General features: G+C 41.1%; 2 protein-coding genes across 4 annotated transcripts in view; one reads left to right on the top strand and one right to left on the bottom strand.

Moving 5' to 3' along the window:
• On the bottom strand, positions 1-17872 carry KLHL31 (kelch like family member 31). Of its 3 annotated transcripts, XM_086876089.1 has the most exons (7): positions 17331-17872; positions 15628-16921; positions 14154-14296; positions 13246-13350; positions 11668-11716; positions 8199-9402; positions 1-6387 (listed from the first exon to the last, which is right to left on the bottom strand). In XM_086876089.1, exons 6-7 carry the CDS (start codon positions 9368-9370, stop codon positions 5655-5657), a joined length of 1905 nt encoding a protein of 634 aa, XP_086732215.1. In that variant the 5' UTR covers positions 9371-9402; positions 11668-11716; positions 13246-13350; positions 14154-14296; positions 15628-16921; positions 17331-17872; the 3' UTR covers positions 1-5654. The 3 variants fall into 3 exon arrangements, with proteins under 3 accessions (XP_086732215.1, XP_086732214.1, XP_023778259.2); XM_086876088.1 differs by having other exon boundaries at positions 14224-14296; positions 15628-17466; XM_023922491.2 differs by lacking the exons at positions 13246-13350; positions 14154-14296; positions 15628-16921; positions 17331-17872 and having other exon boundaries at positions 11668-11959.
• Positions 17457-19087, top strand: part of LOC111925878 (elongin-A-like) — a 17202-nt gene continuing 15571 nt past the window's right edge. Inside the window, exon 1 of the mRNA XM_023922488.2 lies at positions 17457-17621. Within this exon, the coding sequence (XP_023778256.2) occupies positions 17457-17621 (165 nt within the window). The remainder of the gene's footprint in view (positions 17622-19087) is intronic.

Genomic DNA, 19087 nt, shown 5'->3' on the forward strand with positions numbered 1-19087 from the left:
TTTGTTTGCGCCATGTGTCAACAGTTTTATTTAAAACACACAATGAAAAATAACAACATGCTGTTTTCCTCTTAATGACAACTTGCTGTACTACAAATTTTAGTTTTTAAGTAGTAATATTCTCACATTACACTTACAGATTTTTTTCTGTTGTAATATGTTCCCTTTTGTTATCACAGTCCATCTTTAAAGTGTACACTTAGAAAACCCTTCTGTTTAATCAATCTAACACTTATAAGCCAGAAAAATGCTTTATACAAAGAAGTTATATTTTTAACTTTTCTTACCAATAAAGGAACTGCTAAGACTGCAACTAGAGTAACATCATCTTCCTTTCACAGTGTACCTAAATGTCTGTGTTCCCATTCTTACCAACAGAAATTGCCTATTCCTCATAAGTTTATTAATTGCCTATATTGTTACTGAAAATTTTCATTGAGACATGTCTTTTGCATGGCAAAACTTATCTGGTGTTAACCAAATCTCTCACACCAGCTGTATAGAATTGCACGTATTTTCCTTTATTCTTTAGGGAACTTCTGGGAACAGAGCTCTGTGCAGGGTCACACTTGCAAATGAGCACCAGCAACTTGTTTCCTAACAAGGTTGTGGGTTTGATACCCACGCAGGCCATTCACTTAAAAGTGATCTTATGGGTCCCTTCCAACTCAGAATATTCTGTGATTCTGTGATGTTTCACCCTTTTTTTATTAATTTATCCAGGCATTTCAGATTATGTTCTTTTCTTTATTGGGGATACCAGCAATGAGATTTTTAGATTCACAGCTGAGCATTTACACATGCACATCTGTGCATCTTTGATGCTCTGATAGTCACTCAGTTATGGATAAGAAAGGAGAAACTAAAAGAGACAAGAAATCTTTTAAGGAGAAGTCAAAGTATAAATCTGTGCATTACAATGTTTTTGAGTACTTATACAAAGCAAATCTTTGACAAAAAAGATGAGAAGATTCATTGTAAAAAGGTCCAGAACCTATAGTAGGACTACTGGTTCCAATTGCATTCTCTGTGAATTCAGACTTTGAAAAAGACCTTCCAGGAGATCTTGGATGGACTGAAAATGGACTAAAATGAACTGAAAATTCAGTTCAGCTGAAAATTGAAGTTACAGACAATTGAAAATTGATCTTTGCTTTTCATCAGAAAGATGATGAAAATCTCAGTTATGAAACATAAGTAAAGTTGCTTATGGAAAGGTATGTGTTGAAGTATGTGCTTTTTTCCAGCATATTTTTCTCAAACTTCCTTGAGGACTGGAACAAAATCTTAGTTTGATGATGGTTTTAAGTGGCTCCATTTTGGCCTTTCCATGGACTAGAGCACCTCCCATCCTTTGTGTTGCAGAAAAAACCTTGGAGTGTATGATTGAGCAGCCATTCCAAGGAAATATTATCCTTACAGGGTAATTGAGTCTCAAAAAATGCCATGTGCTGGTATGGTAAGTGAATGGTGATGCTGAGAATCAGTCTAACACCCTCATGTTGCCTTTAATTAAACATTGATGTTTGTCTACTCATGGATTTCGTTTTTTTTTATTTTTCCAAGAATAAATCCCTGAGAATATCTTCTGTAGCAGAAGTCCCACTGAATGCAAGAAGGCATGTGTGCTCATACAACTCTCTGTGTGACTGCTGGGTTTGCAACTAGAATTATCATGCCCAGCTGCTCAAGGAAAAACTTCTCCTAAACCCAGTATGATTTGGTAAAGAGTTAGAACTGTCAGAGAAACTAATCTAGGTTTCAGGATAATATAAATGTTCTTACTCTGTCATTTCATTCATTTCATCTTTTTTTCTGCAAGAATTGTCATTTAAAAATCTCAACACAAAGCACTTTTCAATACCTCATTGAGCTTGGTTGATGCTAATTTTGCCTGCTTTCCTCTTTGAAGGATTCAAGTTGACTGGACTCTTGACTGACCCACAGATGATCTTGCAGGTTAACTTCAAGAAGAAATCTAATGATCATTATCTTGTCTTGATTAAGAACTAAACACAACACCTTCCTTTCAGCACAATTTTCCAGCAGTAAGTCCCTCCCTCACAATCTCTAACACACTCTCCCATGCACCTAAACAGTCAGGAATAAACAAGAAAACAAACCCTAGCAAACTGCTTCTCTCACAGACTGAAGGAAGCTTATTTTTCAGATCTGAATTTGAAGCACATGTGTCAACTATAAAATGCATCTGTGTTTTATACAGAATTTAGAAGGCAACAGCTTATGTTAATTTGTTTTGTTGGTTTTTTTCCTACTACTAGCACAGCATTAAAAAAGATCCCTGTAGTGCTTTAACAGTCTGCATCTCACACAGTTGGAAGTTTTCTGCTCTACTTAATATTACTGTATACAGTACTTCCTTGTACTTTAAAACTTCTTTTTGGTATATACAGTATTTCAAGTTCAACTGAGATGTCATTATTAAATATCTAGAGATTGAATATATGGTACCAGACAATGAAAGAACACCATCCCATAAAACAGAACATACAAATAATTTTCACAGTTCTAACAAAAGAAGGTCATACATAAAAATGTCACAAATAGCTCAGTACAGAGTATGATTCAACATAATATTAAGTCCAGCTAATAGTGTCACATATTAAGGGCCAAATCCTGGCTCAATGTGCAGTTGAAGCCTAAAAAGATGTTTAGAGAAAATAATGTAAAGCCAACCTGTAGTGTTGTATTGGTAACAATACCAGTTGTTAATCTACCTAAGATTTTTGGCCTGAAGTATGTACCTAACTTGTGCTACAGAAGGAACACATGGCCAGTTGTATTTGCCTCCTGTCCTAGGACATGTCAGCATGTTGTGGCCAAAGGCACTGGAGGCAACAGAGCAGTCTTCCTTCTAGGTATGACAGTTTTACCTACTGTTCTGCCAGAATTTGGCCAAGAGTTCAAAATCCTGTACATCTTATTCAGTAGTCCCACTGAAGTCAATGGAACCTTTTTTTGCGAGTAAGATGAAAAGGATTTGGCCCCCAAAGTTTTTAACCCTTTAAGTAGTAAGAGAGAAGTTTCATTGCACTTAGCCCATCATTCATAAATAATTTACTACTCAAAAACAAGATGGTTGTTGATGTACATGAAGTGCTAGCTCATAAACAGGAAAGCATGCAGCAGTGTCTGACTATTCATGACATTTTGGAACTGAATTCCTAAAGGGAGAAAGAGACACTTGCATATGACAATTCCATCCAATGTCTGTTTGAGGCCATAATAGTAGTTTTTCAATTCATAAATGCAACCTTATGGATACCTTATAAAAACAAAATAACTACACCATGTATACAGTTACAATTGAATGTGTACAGGTGTCTTCATTGGACTGGATGGAGAAAAAAATTTTACAAAAAAAATATTGGAACAGATGGTTATTTCTAAAGAGCTTCCTAAATGCATTCATATGGAACATGTGGTCATGACTTGGGAAAAGAGAAATTTTTCTCTCCTTCAGGAAAAAAGATTTGGTGACTGGAATGGGAAAGAACAGAATTTTCATACTTAATGTTACTCTGTTCCACATTTGTTATTATTTGAATTACATAGAGTAGAGGACACCTATATGCCAATTGAATGAATCAAAATTATATGACAGTGTTTCTCTGACCACAAGTCATTGGTGGCAGTAGATTTAATAACATACAGCACTCAAAAATACAATTTGAAATTCGAAATTGTATAGTCAGGATGCAAACTTGAACTCTAAGTTAGAACTGGAAAACAGGACTGAGTACCATGTAGTTTAATCCCAACTGACAGAGTGAATTACTTCATTTCTAATACCATGTCACGCTTATGCTGATCCTCAATTTGCAGCTTTAACAAAGCTACAAAGAGCTTGGGTCCTGAAAATGATTGTCTCAACAACATCTGCACTGACAGACAATTTTATAGTGTTCCCTTTTTGCAAATGAGAGAAAAATTTGTCTGACTCATAGGTGTTGCTAAGAGTGTGGCTTCTCATTGGCATTGAAGCCTGGAGGTGTTAATGATAATCTGAGGAAACTGAATGTGAAGCCTCCATGAATTGGTTAAAGTGAGTGCCCTTCTGGTTATATTAAATCATTTTAATTCCTTGTGTTCCCTCTTTCCTCCCCAAAAGAAGGATGTAGACATTTTGTGCTGTTGTAGACATTCTGTGCTGACAGAAGTCCTTTGGCGTCAAATCCTCCCAGGACATGATGGGCTGCATATCCCTTTGGCTATGAGAATAGGATTAGATTTCATGCTAATTCCCCTACTTCATGCTGAAATCAGGAAGAAAAGTTCTTGGAACGTAAACTAAGTTGAGTGAAGACTCCATTCTATTCACTGGGAAAACTTCAACACAAAGAGCGTTAGTCTAGCCTTTGGAATAATATGAATGAAATCGCCATGAAAAGGGCTATAATGAAGGCTTCAGAAGGAGATACACAATAGTACACCCAGGAGAAAGTTACTTCGGGTGTTGTGCCTACAACTGGCAAGAAAGGTGTTATGATGTCTCTTTGTTTCTACTAAGGGAGTTTTCCTGTGATTCTCTGTTTTCCACATAAATTCCAAGGGGCAGATCCTGAAGTCTTTATTCCATCTTTGTTCCTCACTCCACTGGTTGTTTTCTGGAGTAATGTAAGGGAGTTTGCTCTGTGCATCTTCCCCATGTTCAGATGCCATTAGCCCTTGGTGTCTCCTGGCATGAACTCAGCTTCTAGGTTTTTCAACCTGGAATGAGAGGGGTGTCTCCTCAGCATGAGGACAAGGATGAGGTGGTCTTCCTTGGTGTACACAGAGGTCAGGAGAGACATCTGGCACCCAAAGTAGCCCCTTGGGTCTGGCCCATAGTGATTATGGGAGATAAAGAATTTCATGGATTCAGATCTTGAAAGCCATGTCACAGCATTTGGTATAGGAATTAAAGGTTTCATGGCATAAGATGAGGAACTCTTTCTACCTTCTGAAGGAGAAAATGCTTTGAGAAGTTGTTGTGAATACCACTGTCCCAAAAAGAAAGTATGCACATGCTATATGTGGTATTTTTGGTTTGCCTTTTTCCCCCTTCTGTTTCTGAAAATAGAAAATGCTTAGAAAAGAACAAAACTGATCAATTTTATGATATGGCACATTTCTGATCTATATTGAGATTTATTACTAATCATATTTGACTTCTATTTTGGGTTCTGAAAGCATTTAAAACTTTGTATTAAAAAGCCTCATAACAATCTTCTGCAGCAAGTTTATCTCGATTTTACGGGTAAGGAAACCAAGGCACAAAGACGTGAAATTATTTGCCACAGATAATATAGTAAGTCAGTGGCAAAATAAGGAGGAGAATTAAATTTTGTGGTTATGGGTTAACTCTCTCTTTTCCTGCTATGGAAATTGATCTTATCCCTAACATGCTGTTTCATGCCACCTCTACTAAAGTTCATGAAAACTGGCCAGTTTGCACTGTTAAAAAGCACTAATGTGCTGTTTCATGCCACTTGTACTAAAGTTCATGAAAACTGGCCAGTTTGCACTGTTAAAAAGCACATTTGCAAAGCAAATAATTTTTTTTTCCATATAAGCCAAAAAATTCTACTTAAAGGGTTAATTATATTGCTGTGCTGGTAAACATTTTTACTTATTGCTGGTTAGACCTATCTTTAGATACTGACTGGGACAGAAGAGACTGAGCTGGCCCTGGACTCCCTCGTCTTGGTGTTGGGCATGGATATAGTACAACAAGATACACCCACAGTGGCCTCAGGCAGTTCATCTTCCTCTGTCCATTCATTGAGATCTGGGTTATAGCACTGAATGCATTTCTTGTACTTTTTCTCTATTTCATTCCAGCCACCCACTAAGTAAATTTTCCCATTAAGGGTGGAGGCGCCAGCCGTGCTAACTCCGGTTTGAAGTGGCGCCACGTAATTCCACTGCCCCGTGTATGGGCTGTAACGCTCCACAGGGAGAACATCGACCCTTTCTGCTCGCCCCCCCAGCTGAGACCCACCCATGACGTAGACCCTCTCCAGAAGGGACACTGCGCAGTGCCAGCCCCTTGGGGTGCTGAGGCTGGCCTTATCCTGCCAGCTGTCTTTGCTGGGGTCGTACATGCACACTGAGCGAGAATAAGCATTATTGATGTAACCTCCTGTGACCAGGATCTGGCCATCCACCACTGCACTGGCATGGCAGCACCGGGGCACCTCCAGCGGGGCCTTCATCTGCCACTGGTTAGTTGCAGGCACGTAGCACTCAACAGAGGAGAGGCAGCCCTCGGAGTTGCGGCCACCCACAGCAAAGAGGAGGCCATTGAACACGTTCAGGCTGAAGTGGGTGCGCCGCTGGTTCATGTTCGCCAAGTGAATCCAGCTGTTGAAACGAGGGTCATACCTGAAAGGATTAAAAAAAAAGGTAACACTGCTCTGCTAAATTATACAGTACTCCTATGCCACTGCTGCAAGAGTGGAGTTGCTAGAATTTTAGTTAGTTAGTTAGTTTATTAAAAGTCAGTGTAATGAAACTGGTATTCCTGATTAAATTTCCAAATAAATTTAGGTTTTGACTGGAGAAAAAATATTTTTGTATCATTCAAACCTGGTATTATTTTAATGAACTGAATCTGATTCTCTGACGAAGTAAATCTGATGTAATTTGATTTTGTATAATAATCTCATTAGAATACTGGAGAGAGATACTTCCAAGATACAATAGAAATTTTAGACATTCTTTTGCAATTTACACCCACAGCAAAGACGTCTAAATTTACTCATACAGTTTTTAAAAACTTTAGGCGGTGATTTATACTTGCATCCTCTTAGTGCTTTCTAAATGGTGAATATACTTTCCTCACCACTCCCATGGAGTAAGTTTTATGTGGAAAGAGCATTTGTGCTTTCTAATACCATTCCCATCTGAAATAACATTCTTTGTCCTTGGCATTTAAATGAGCAGCTTTGAAATAGGAAATGGCAAATTATGACTCTAAAGATGCTGAGTGAGGTGCTCTAGTGGACACACACACTTCTGTTGCATGCTAAGGGGACCAGAGAATCACATGAGAAAAAGACTATGGGAAAGTAAATACTAATTGTCATTCAGCATCGTCATCTGCAAGTCCACAGACATACTGATGTGCTCAAGGTTAAGGGCACAACGAGGATTCTCCCGCCTCCTCCCTGCAACCAAGGTGTGCACTGAGGGCACAACTCCTTGTGACAATGCGAGGCATAGCTTAAAGGCAGAAGGTCAAGAGAGCAGATATTTTTCTGACAAAGTAGATTACACAATAAAATTGATCTAGAGAATGTTCCTCATTCTTTAACTTGGTGTACTGGTTGATATCCTCAGGAGAAGCTGACTGTTTCTTCTGGGAACAGAAAAGGAAGCACGGGTAGGACTGCAGCTGTGCAATGTCATTGTATGTTCATAGTCTGTTAGTACATAAAAGGCAGATAAAAGTTTTCCCACCACCAGCCTTTGCATCAAGCTACTGCTTTGCATCAAGCTGGCAGCTTTTAGGCTGAATTATTTAAAAACTACTACTGCCCTTGTGACATTGCATGTTAGTGTGTGCACTCTTCTGACCTTACTATCACCAGTGCAGTCTCAGATGACTATAGATAGCAACTGCAGTATTTTAGAAGTGAGGTATTGTTTGGGGTACACTGTAAAAGACAGCTATCAAGGAATGCTACCATTGTTTCTAAACTTTTGATAATAATAATAATCAAAAAAATAAAGGATTTGAAATTAATTTCAGTACAGAAATTTCAATACAAAAAGCTGTTGAACATATGGTGAATGGTGAATAGAAAATGAAGGCTATAATATGTAAAAGGTAGTTTTCTAACCAAACTTTTTGTGAGGCATCAAAAGCTTTTGAAAATTTGAAGTCTCCTTAGAACATCCCATGACTTCCTATTTAATGTTCCTGTCTATTTCCTCCACTTGGAATAAGTTTTCTCAGTTTTTCCTCACTTCTCAGTGTGCATGTGTAACCATGGTGAATTTTTTTGCATAACTCCAGTTGTATATTTCTATTCATTCAAAGTTTAATATAGAATAGCATCTATATCTCCCCTACATTGTCCCCTTTCTCTTCATCCAAGTGATTCATGTTGCATGACACAAACCAGCTTCATCTATCTACCTGCTTTCTGTGGAATTGATACCTCCATCCCTTTTAAAGAAATAGTAGTTACCTGCAGAAATTGCTGACTGCATGCTTGGCTTGGTTCCTGGCATCATTCTGGTCTTCCCCACCAGCCACATAGAGAAATCCATCCATCACTGTGACACACTGGTTAAAACTCTTAGCAGGCATTTCACTTAGCTTCTTCCATCCATTTTCAGGATCTCTGTATAAGATGTCTCTGCTAAGAGACTTTTCTGTTAAAGCAGGGCGTCCCCCAACAGTAACTAAGACTCTGAAACCTCCACGGATCCTTGTTCTTCTGGACTGAAGTGTATTCTGGTGATAGGGAAGCAAGTGATAGTTCATGGCATCCACTAGAAGCTTATGGCAGTCTGCATCTTGCATCATTCTTGGCACAGTTTGAACATAATTGACAAGGTCTTGGGCTGAGATGGTGCCAAAACGGATGTTACTTAAGAGATTGGCAGCAAACTTTACTCTTTTTTGGTCAAATTCTAGCCATTTTATTGCAATCTGGAATGCAACAATTTCAGAAGGCAACTGTAAGTCATCATCTGCAAGAAGTTCATTAATCTGATCAAAAGTAAGCTTTAGGAACTGATCAGTTTCTGAAAATTCAATGAAGTTGTCTTTAATAAATTTGTGCGCTGCTTCCTTGGTTGCTTTTAGTCCGTATGTTTCTGCAATATTGGCAATGTACATACAGTTCTCAACACTGATTTCTTGGGCTAGAAAATCACAGCACATCTTTGTAAGGGTGTGAATCTGTAGATAAATTGCTGTGGAAATAATACTACCTATTGTATAAAGTGAGAGAGTAAGTTTTCCAGTGTAAGCATAGGTGATAACAGTAGCTAGACCCACTGGGGACACATCATTGAGATCCACTCTTTGAGTGGACGGATCTTTCTTTAAGATGTTGTGAAAGTATTCACTGCTTGAAGCCATCACTACCTTATGAACACTGAATGATTTGGTTTTGGTACTGATAGTCAAGTCACAAAGGAAATTTTCTTGTCTCATTTTGCTTAGACCTTCCAAGAGATTTGGACAGTATGATGGGTCCGAAACCTCAGATGAAATGCAGCTGAAACCATTTCCTCCTTCCAAGAGTCCATTCAAGCCATTTAGTTTACTGAGGGGGCTATCTTCCACAATGATAGTTGTTTCGTTGATATCCGCTTTGTTCTTTTTCACATTCTTCTTCTTAGGAGCCATGACTGCAATGAAATATTACAGCCAAGCACTTGCTAAAAATAAAATTAAACACCACAGTTGTGAAATTTAATAGCTATGTGATTATGCAAGAAATCTAACCTTTGTCAAGACGTATAATGCCACAAAACCATACATATGGGATAATCTGTATTCCTAAATTCTAGGTTGCAGCATGGCTGCTTATTAATAACAGTCAATACTCCAACTTTGAAGAATATACTTACAAGTAATTCAGTAATTACTTTTTGTTTTAAATAACAAGATAATAAATTAACATTCACCTATTATCACCACAGTCAGAAAGTTAAATTCTCTAAATGGGTTTGCCAGAGTGTAAAATTTTGAATGTATTTATCTAAATCAGACAGGTTCTTGACCTGAATTCATTAGCCTGAAGCACAGGAAATATACAGACCCCCATGTTTGTTCATCCTTACTCCAGGGCTGCTACAGACTTACAGGTGAGTACAGTACTTGGCCAGGAAATGCTAAGACTGGGAAAAATTCTTAAAGAAACAAAAGCCAGATGAGACATAAAGAGGATTTTAATATGATGTCATATTGATTTTAGATTTAAGTCCTGCTCCAAACTCCTTTCAGGTTTTTGTAACTTTTCATTTTATAGAGTAATAATGTTCTATTTCCTGTGCCAGATGTGCAAATATTTTCTGCTCATAGCATACTTTAATTGCTTTTCAGTATCAGTAATTTGAAATCTATAATCCTACTTTTAGGATTTTGTGGAGATTTAGGGACATGTCTAACTTCTATTTGAAAAAATGTCACACAGATTGTATCAGGATTGTTATTTTGAACAAGTTCTGCATATGGGAAGGTAAGAATTGGTCCTATAATTATGTTAGAACACATATTTAAATTATATATATCAGCTCTAGTAGAGCTCTCAATGAAATAGAGCCACTTTTTTGTCAAATGTGATGTGAGACAGCCCCTGGTAACAAAGGAGTTACTTCAAACAAATATATGTATGTGCAAATATACTTGAAGAAAACCACTGATCTTCAATAACACAATTTAAACAGAATTGTGGAGATCAGCATTCAAATAGATTCAAACATAGCATTTATCTACAGTATATCCATTGATTTTAAAACAATTTACACATGCTAATTTTCTCTGTGATCCTTGCAGTCATAAAAACTCAAACTTGAAAAAATGCTAATTAATGATAAATCGAATGACTGGTTTATTGTAGATAACAAAATAAAAAGACTTCAGTAATATTTCAATCTAGAATCTCAGCACATCATTTCTTCCTTAAGCACACAGCATGCAACAAAATGGTAATTTAATTATAGAAAGGAATGGTTGCTGCCTGTGAGCACCAGCAGTTTTTTGCTGCTGCTGCTGCTGGGTGATGACCATGTGCAGAGCAGGCAAGGGAGAGGGCCATGTGTGCCCAGAGTGTCAGTGTCAGCCTGTGCTGACGTGAGCTGTGATCCCTGATATGCCAGTGTGCCATCGCAGGGGTCAGCTGCTGCCCGGCTCCCCCGCTCCGGCTGCATTCCAGGAGCTGCATCTGTTGAGACCTATCAGAGTCACCTCCCAGAATAGCAACCTCCCAGCAGCTTGCCATTTTAAGACAGGTTCAGTTGAAGGTATAGCTGGTGTTTCAGTATACTTAGCTGTTTAACACAACTTTTGTTGGAAAAACTCTACGATGTTTCAAGTGTTGCGTATATTTGCTGGCATGGAAAAAAGCGGAACAAAACTTTTTGATAATTTTGTATGTTACACACATAGTTATAGCTTTGCATATTAATAGTCACAATTTAAAGTTGGTGAAGGCACGTTCTTTTAGTAGCCTTGTCTGTTTTCTAAGTATTTTTAGAGACTTGTAACTTAAAATTTTTAATACATGTAGTACTTATTGTTTATTGCCTCATTGCATCACTGCAGAGCTCATTTAAATACAACATTTTAAGCTCTGTTCAAAAATGCTCACTATCCAAAGTTTTTTCCTGAGAAATGCTTTTTCAGCAGCAGAAATTTCACAAGCTAGCTTAGTGCACAAGCACTGTAAGCGACGGGACACGCAAACCTACTGAAACAAATCAAACAGTACTATAATAAAACCAAGTTACTGAACATTGAAAACCCTAAGTGATTTGGTTTTCTATGATTGTTTGATTTCACCTACTTTATTTTAGTTTAAGTACCAGTCATGCCAAAGGACACTTGGGGTCCCTAAACAATGCATTATACCAACCAGCCTCCCCCCTGCTTCAAAATGCCACCTTCTAAAAACTGAAAGTGAGGAGTTAAAAACCTCTTACCCTCCTCAGAAAGATTCTGTCCCACAGCTGTCCGTGAAAACGCCTCTTCCTTGGAAAATGCAAACACAAAAAGAGAGGAATTGTGGGGGGGAAAGAGTGAGAAAGATCAGAGGCCGCTTGAGTCCCAGCTCACTGGTTTTCAGTGAGGCACTTCGCTGTCACAGTGAGCAAGAGAGACCGGAGCCTGTGCTCGGGTGCTCTTTAAAATGACCCCTCCTCTCCATGCCTTGCTCTGTGCCTCTGCCCAGCCACGGGAGCTCAGCTTCCCTGGGCTGCCTGGCCACTGGAAATCAGGAGGACAAGCCTCGATCCTGCAAATGTACGGGTACAGGGGAGGGAAGGGAGGGGAAGATATCTACAGCAGGTAATAACTGCCTCAGGTAAGCATAGGATGAACCACTGGGTTCCCCAGCTCCCAGCTGGGAGCCTGGGCGAAAGCCCTATGGTTAGGCAGGGGCACAGGTTTAGACTGGATATAAGGAAGACACATTTTATGAGGGTGGTGAGGCACCGGAACAGGATATGCAGAGAAGCTGTGGCTGCCCCATGCCTGGAAGTGTTCAAGGCAGTTGGATGGAACTTCAACAACTTTGTCTAGCAGAAGATGTCTCATGGCAGGAGGGCTGGAACTACACAGTCTTTGAAAGTCCCATCAAAACCCATGATTATTATTATTCTATGACCTAAAATAACCCACAGAAACACCATGGAAAAGGTAACACGTTACACTTTCTTATATTTTCCATGCTTAACTCCAGGCAGAGGAAAGGAGACCAGCTGATGGGAATTCAGTCATGTTCTGTTTTGCAGAATTAGGTTACTGCTTCCATAAAGACTTGCCTCAGCTTTCAAAGATTATGGCTCACATCCTGATACATTTTCAGAGATGTGAACTTTGATCTTCTGTCTCTTAAGTGTGTATCCTATCTTGGGGGTTATACCGTACACTGGAATAATTTATCTCCACATCCTTGCCAGGCAACCTCAGGAATAATATAAAGCCAAACCTCCACATCCCAGGAGAATTTCCTCCCATGGGAATGATAAAGAGTGCAAGTGTCTGCATGGGAAGGGAAGAGTACTGGGGGAAGTGGAAGTCTGAGAACAGGAAGGTTTTCTCTTGGCTGTGCTTTGTATAATGATTAATCATACAGATTTATTTGCCTTCAGCTCAGATGGGCTTTTACAATACCCACTGCAAAGTAACACTTGTCATTTTGAACAAAAGGGCATTGCTGTGTGGGTGGAGCTACAAAACACCACAAGGTAAGAATGCAAACACAAAATAGGAAATGAGAGTCAGTCAAGTGTGTGAAATGAGAGTGAAGGAGAGAGACATAAGGCCCAGCCCTCCCAACAGCAACCAGTTTTCCTTTTGAAAAACATGACCAGAGCTATGAAAAACTAAAGACAAAGCAGCATTTTCATAGAATCACGGAATACCAGGTTGGAAGGAATACCAAGGATCACCTGGTCCCACCTTTCTTGGCAAAAGCATTGTATTGACAACATGGCCCAGCACCCTCTACAGGCAAATCTTAAAAGTGTCCAACCTTCATTAATCCACCACTTAGTTACCTGGGGAGGTTATATTCTTATTGTGAAAAATTTTCCTCTTGTGTCAAATCAATCTCCTCAGGAGTAATGTGTAGCCATTCCACTTCATCTTTTCATTGTGATTTCCTGTAAAACGGGAGTCTCCATCTACTGTGCTGCTGTGGTTTGACACTGGCCCAACAACAGGCACCCAAGAGAGTCTCTCACTCACCCTTCCCTGCTACAGCTGGGCAGAGGAGAAAAAACGTAACCAAGGTTTCATGAGTGAGGTAAGGACCAGGAGAAATATTTCAAGGGCAAAGCAGGCTCAACTTAAGTTGCGAAGTGAGATTATTACTAACAAAATCAGAAGAGGATAATGAGAGGTAAAACAAGCCCTTAAAACACCGTTTCCCCCCAAGTCCCTCTCTGCTTCCCACCCACAGCACAGGAAGACAGGGCATGGGGGTTTTGGTCAGTTCATTGCCGAGATTTTCTTCCACTGCTCTCCCAGAGGAGTCCTTCCCCTGTGAGGCTGTGGGGTCACTCCCACAGGAGACAGTTCTCCATGAACTTCTCCAGCATGGGCCACTTTCATGTGCAGCAGCCCTGCCAAAACTGCTGCAATGTGAGTCCCTCCCACGGTCAGTAATCCTCCAGAAACTGCTGTGGCATGGGCCTCTCTTCCATGGGGTGCAGTCCTCCAAGGACAGGCTGCTCCAGCCTGGAAGCAGGGCCCTCTCTCTCCACTGGGTCTCCCACCTGATCACAGCCTCCTCCAGGCACCCACCTGCTCTGGTATGGGCATCTCCCCCAGGGTTGTGGGTGGATCTCTGCCTCTCCTGTGGATCCCCAGGGTCTGTGGGTGGATCTCTGCATCCCCCGTGGATCCCCAGGGGCTGTGGGTGGATCTCTGCATCCCCCATGGATCCCCAGGGGCTGCAGGGCACAGCTGCTTCACCATGGTCTCACCACAGCCTACAGAGGAATCCTGGCTCTGGTGTCTGGAGCACCTCCTGCCCCTCCTTCGCCATTGACCTTGGTGTCTCCATGTTGTTTCCCTCATATGTTCCCATCTCCTCCTCTTCTCTGACTAGAAGAAAAACCGGTGACTTTTGTTTTGATTTTGTTCTTAAATATGTCATCACAGAGATGTTTCCAGCCTCTCTCACTGGCCCAGCTTTGGCCAGCAGCCTGTCCATCCTCAGAGCCATCAGCCACTGGCTCTGCTGGACATGGTGGAAGCTCCCAGCAGCTTCTCACAGAAGCCAAATCTGTGGCCACCTGCTACCTAAAACCAGGACATGCCAAACCAATACATATGTCTTTTTTTCCCCTCCCATGTAAATTCCTACTGCCTCAAAAATACAACTAGCTGTGGCATTAATCTAATATGTTGGATGACATCAATCATCATCTTAACACATCTCAATGTATTTCAATTTACCTGTTCAATCTAATTATAAAGTTACTTACATCAACAACTATATTTAAGATTTGAAGCTTTACATTAATAGGATCAATTATAATGTTTTTTATGCAAAGAATTTATTTTGCACTGTGCTCCATGAATTTTAAGAACATGCAATATATTAGGTCTTGTAGTTAGAACAAACACATTTCTGAAACAGTACTATCAAACATATTTCGTATCAGTGAACCATAGTTATTTAGTGTTCCCTTTTTTAACAGCTCATTCCAAGACTTCCATCAATTTTCATAATTTTAAGATGCCTTAAAAGGCCAATGCTTTCAGAGAAAGATTATTTTTTTCTTTTGCTATTTTTCAGTTAGGGTTCTTTTTTTTTATATATAGGGGAATACTGTCCTCCAGGATGAACATACTATCATAATATACAAAAAATATTCTAATTTTCATATCTTTAAAATTTACAAGCATATTGTAACATAAATTTAGTTCTTATTCAGTGTTTCCAACATCCTTGTATGATTGACTGTTGAAAAAACAGAAACACCAATGGAGAAGCATCCTTACTGAAAAGACAAAACTAAGTTCTAATTTCCAGAAAATACCGAACATGCTTTGAGCTGGGCAGTATAGAGATAACCATCTCGTGGGGATTGAGTCAACAGCTCAGTGTACTAAAACTGACAAAGTCAAGCATCTCACATTGTTCTAAAACTTCGGTTCTATGTTAGGGCAAGACCTACAAAACCTTTCATTTTTAGGTCTTCAAGATCAGAGGCCAACTGATTGCATACTTGGATATTGTGTGGCACACAAACTGGTCTTGGAAGTAGTCTTTGTCGTTTTGCATTAATTAGCACACAATAAAGTCTTTTAAAAGTAACTAATACCAGGATCAAAAATGATTATACTCCCCCTGTACTCAATCATTTGCTCCCACTTCCTTGCCTGGTTTTCCCCAGTCAAACCTCATTGATCCATCCCAAAATTCTCACCAGGCTCTTCTCCTGAGCTCAGACAAAGCCTACTTCTCTTTCTGGTTTCAGTCTTTCTTTGGAAACTCACTAAGCACTGCCAGTAGGGCATAGGGAGGTCCTTTAAAGGTGAGAAGAGTTTGCAAGCCTTCAGCAGAGCTGATGATACAACACAACCCTTGCGCACGTAGTGGCAGAGCAATTTTTGGAGCTATATTTGTGTGTATGTCAAGCCCACTTCTTAAGAGGAGTCACACATCTATGCCAAAGAAAAACAATCCTTGTAATAATCAACACTGGCTGCAGTTTTGAAGGACTGAGTAAACTTTGAATTCTTTCCTCTTGACAGTTATGACAAGCAATACGAAAAATGCTTCAGTCAGGTCCAGGCTAAAAATATTTTTCATGTTCTAGGAAAACTTCTGAGATTTTAAATATTGTCTTTGCTGTTATGACATCATGATCTTTCAGAATAATTGGGCAGCAAGAACATCTTCCTCATCCCAAGAGATCCAGTAGTTTGATTATTATCAAACAACATATGGCAATTCCAGCTTCAATCAAATAATCTCAACTTCCCTACTCAATGACATTAATAATAATGCTGATGTGGGCTGAATTTCTCTGAAAACTTCTTCACATAAATGCTACTTAGTAAATAATGTTATACTATTTGGGCCAGAAAACTGAAGAGTAACTAGTTGTGAATGGCCTATTTTAAGGTAAGGTTGATGAAGTCTCTACATACTGTGAAGACAAGTTAATTATTTCTGTAAAATAAAAACATGTGTTTGGTAACTGGAGACAGTCTGCATCAGGGACCTGGATTTAATTTTTTCATTTCCAACCCGAGTGCTCTATCTACTGTATTGCCCTATCAGCTATTTTGGTTTCTCCACTGATGAATTTGCTATAAAGTACACCAAGCTGTAATAAAATCTATTTTGCAAGAGTATCCTAACGTGCAAATAGAAGACTTTTGCCTACTTGAAATTCCATTGTGGTTCAGACTGGATGCAGTTTTTTTCCCATCAAAGACCACTTTAAAGAAAGAAAGGTGTTCTTTGTACCTGTTTTCATTCTACCTATAGTAACTTCACAGGAAATTCTACACAGATTTTTTTTTTTTAAGAGGAACTCATTCAGCCTGGGAATCTTACAAGCACACGCTCAATCCCAGCAAGCTCCAAGGCAGAGACCTCGTTTCAGATGCTCAGTTCGCACAGCACAAAGACTGATTCCTTGTCATGAGCTTTTTAGGTAATCCATGGGAGAGCCCTGCTGAAAGCTGCAGGGCCCGTAAGTGCTCAGTCCCCTAAGCAAAAAGAAGCAAAAAGCATTAGGCATCAGGCTGTAAATAAGGCAGGACCTAAAGAAAAGGATGTCCCCTTCAGCCCGAGCCAGGACTGCAGTGGGCTGCCTGCGGGCGCCACTCGCGGCTCCATGGCTCGGCCTCGCTGCTCCAACGCAAGGCACCCTCCCACAGGGCAGCCTCGGTGCCACGCACAAGTCACCAGCCATGCCAGGGGACTCGGGGTTACTGCCGATAACAGGCCAGATGTGCACCAGCAAGCGACACTGCTCGTCTCCCGCCTGGCGCAGGCGGGACAGGGCCTCCCCGGGCCAGCTCCCGAGGCTGGCACGGCCGCCCCGACCGGCCCGCCCTGTCAGGGGCACAGGCGCTCCCTGGGCAGGCCGCTCCCTGACTCATCTCCAGGGCTCACCGCCGCTACGCTGTGCTTGCTCAGTCCGCACTGTGCGCTCCAATGGAGCCCGCCGGAGCAGAGAAAAGCACACGGTCCGCGCTGTTATTGCCGGTAGCTGGGTAGCGAGCAACCAGCCCGGCCGGGATGCACGGCCAATGGCGGAGCGGGCGCCGCTACAAGGAGGCCGGGCGGCGGCGGAGCGGCCTCGGCGGCCGCGCCATGGCGGAGGAGGGGCGGAGCGCTGCGCGCTGGGCGCTGGAGCTGCAGGAGCTGCAGGAGCGGCTGCGCTGTGCGCGGGAGCCTGTGGAGGTAGCCGGCCGGGGGGCCAAAGGCGGCGCTGCTGGAGTGTTATTTCTGGAGTGTTCATACGAGCTTTTCTGTGCCAAATAGGTGCTTCTGCTTGCTTTTAACGGCACGCGTCAAAGAGGAGCGGGGGCCGTCACGCCCTGTTCTTATGAAACCGCTGTGGAGTGGCCGGGTTGCTCTGTAGCTGCGAGGAGTAACTAAGGGACGCCTGAAGCAGGCGGGGATGAGCGGGGAGCGAGATCAGAGCAGGTACTGAAGCTGCGCCGCGCTCCGGTGGCGCAGAGAGGACAGTCCCAGGCTGTGGGGCAGGAAGGACCAAGGTGCAGAGAGGACAGTCCCAGGCTGTGGGGCAGGAAGGACCAAGGCACAAAGAGGACAGTCCCAGGCTGTGGGGCAGGAAGGACCAAGGCACAAAGAGGACAGTCCCAGGCTGTGAGGCAGGAAGGACCAAGGTGCAGAGAGGACAGTCCCAGGCTGTGGGGCAGGAAGGACCAAGGCACAAAGAGGACAGTCCCAGGTTTTGGGGACACCCCCATGTGTGGGGACCAAGGCACGCACCGCTCTCTGAGCACTCCCAAGGAAATGGAAGCAAAGCAGCGTGGACCAAATTGGCCTCAATGTTTTATGAAATAATAGATAATATTTGACTGAAGAAGGTGTATTCAAAGCAGTGATGTGGTTTTTGCTTGGTTTGGGTGTTTTTTTAAATTTTTTTTTTTTTTTTTTTTTTTTTTTTTTTTTTTTTGAGGGTCACATTCGCTTTGAAAATACAGGACACTTTTACCTTGATGGGTTTCAAAGGCATTAAAACTTGTTACAAATTTGTGGTTGGAGGCAGAGGGCAGCAGTAAAAATGGCATAGTATTTGGTAATTGATGAGAAGCTTAGCTATTAATCATGTCTACAGTGTGTTTTCAAAGTATCTGTGTATGCATATAGAGGACATACTGATTTTCATAGCCAATAGTGATTTATCTTCTTAAATGCCTGTGATGTAGACAGTATCTGTCAAAAATGCAAATATCTTTGCAGGTGCTTCTTCCGAAATTTTAATTTGCAGTTCAATGAACCTAAGATCTCTTTCTATGCTCCAGAAATGATCAGCTATTACAGTGCCTGAATTTGTACTTGGGATTAGTGTTGATACGCTATTTGAATGAGAGGTAGCAAAGGAAAATAAAAGAAACAATTCAATAGGTAGTTAGGTTTTTTTAAGTGATCCCAAACCAGCAAGTTGCAAAGTCTTCTACTAAAGTGAAGAATAAGAATGGCTTTGGCTGACTTGTGTTCATTAAGGGTGCAGATACAATGTTTTTATGTAGCATAACTGTGAGTAGGTGCTGCATAAAATGGAGCTAATGGTGGTGCTGCAGCACTTCTGTCCCTGGTAAAACTGTCTAGTGAAATCGAAGTATTTTTAGGTAACAGGGCCTAAGGAGTGGCGGGGAAAGTGGGAAACTGATAGCTGT

This window comes from Cyanistes caeruleus, chromosome 2, assembly GCF_971803275.1.
Source record: "Cyanistes caeruleus chromosome 2, bCyaCae1.hap1.1, whole genome shotgun sequence".
Classification (NCBI taxonomy): domain Eukaryota; kingdom Metazoa; phylum Chordata; class Aves; order Passeriformes; family Paridae; genus Cyanistes; species Cyanistes caeruleus.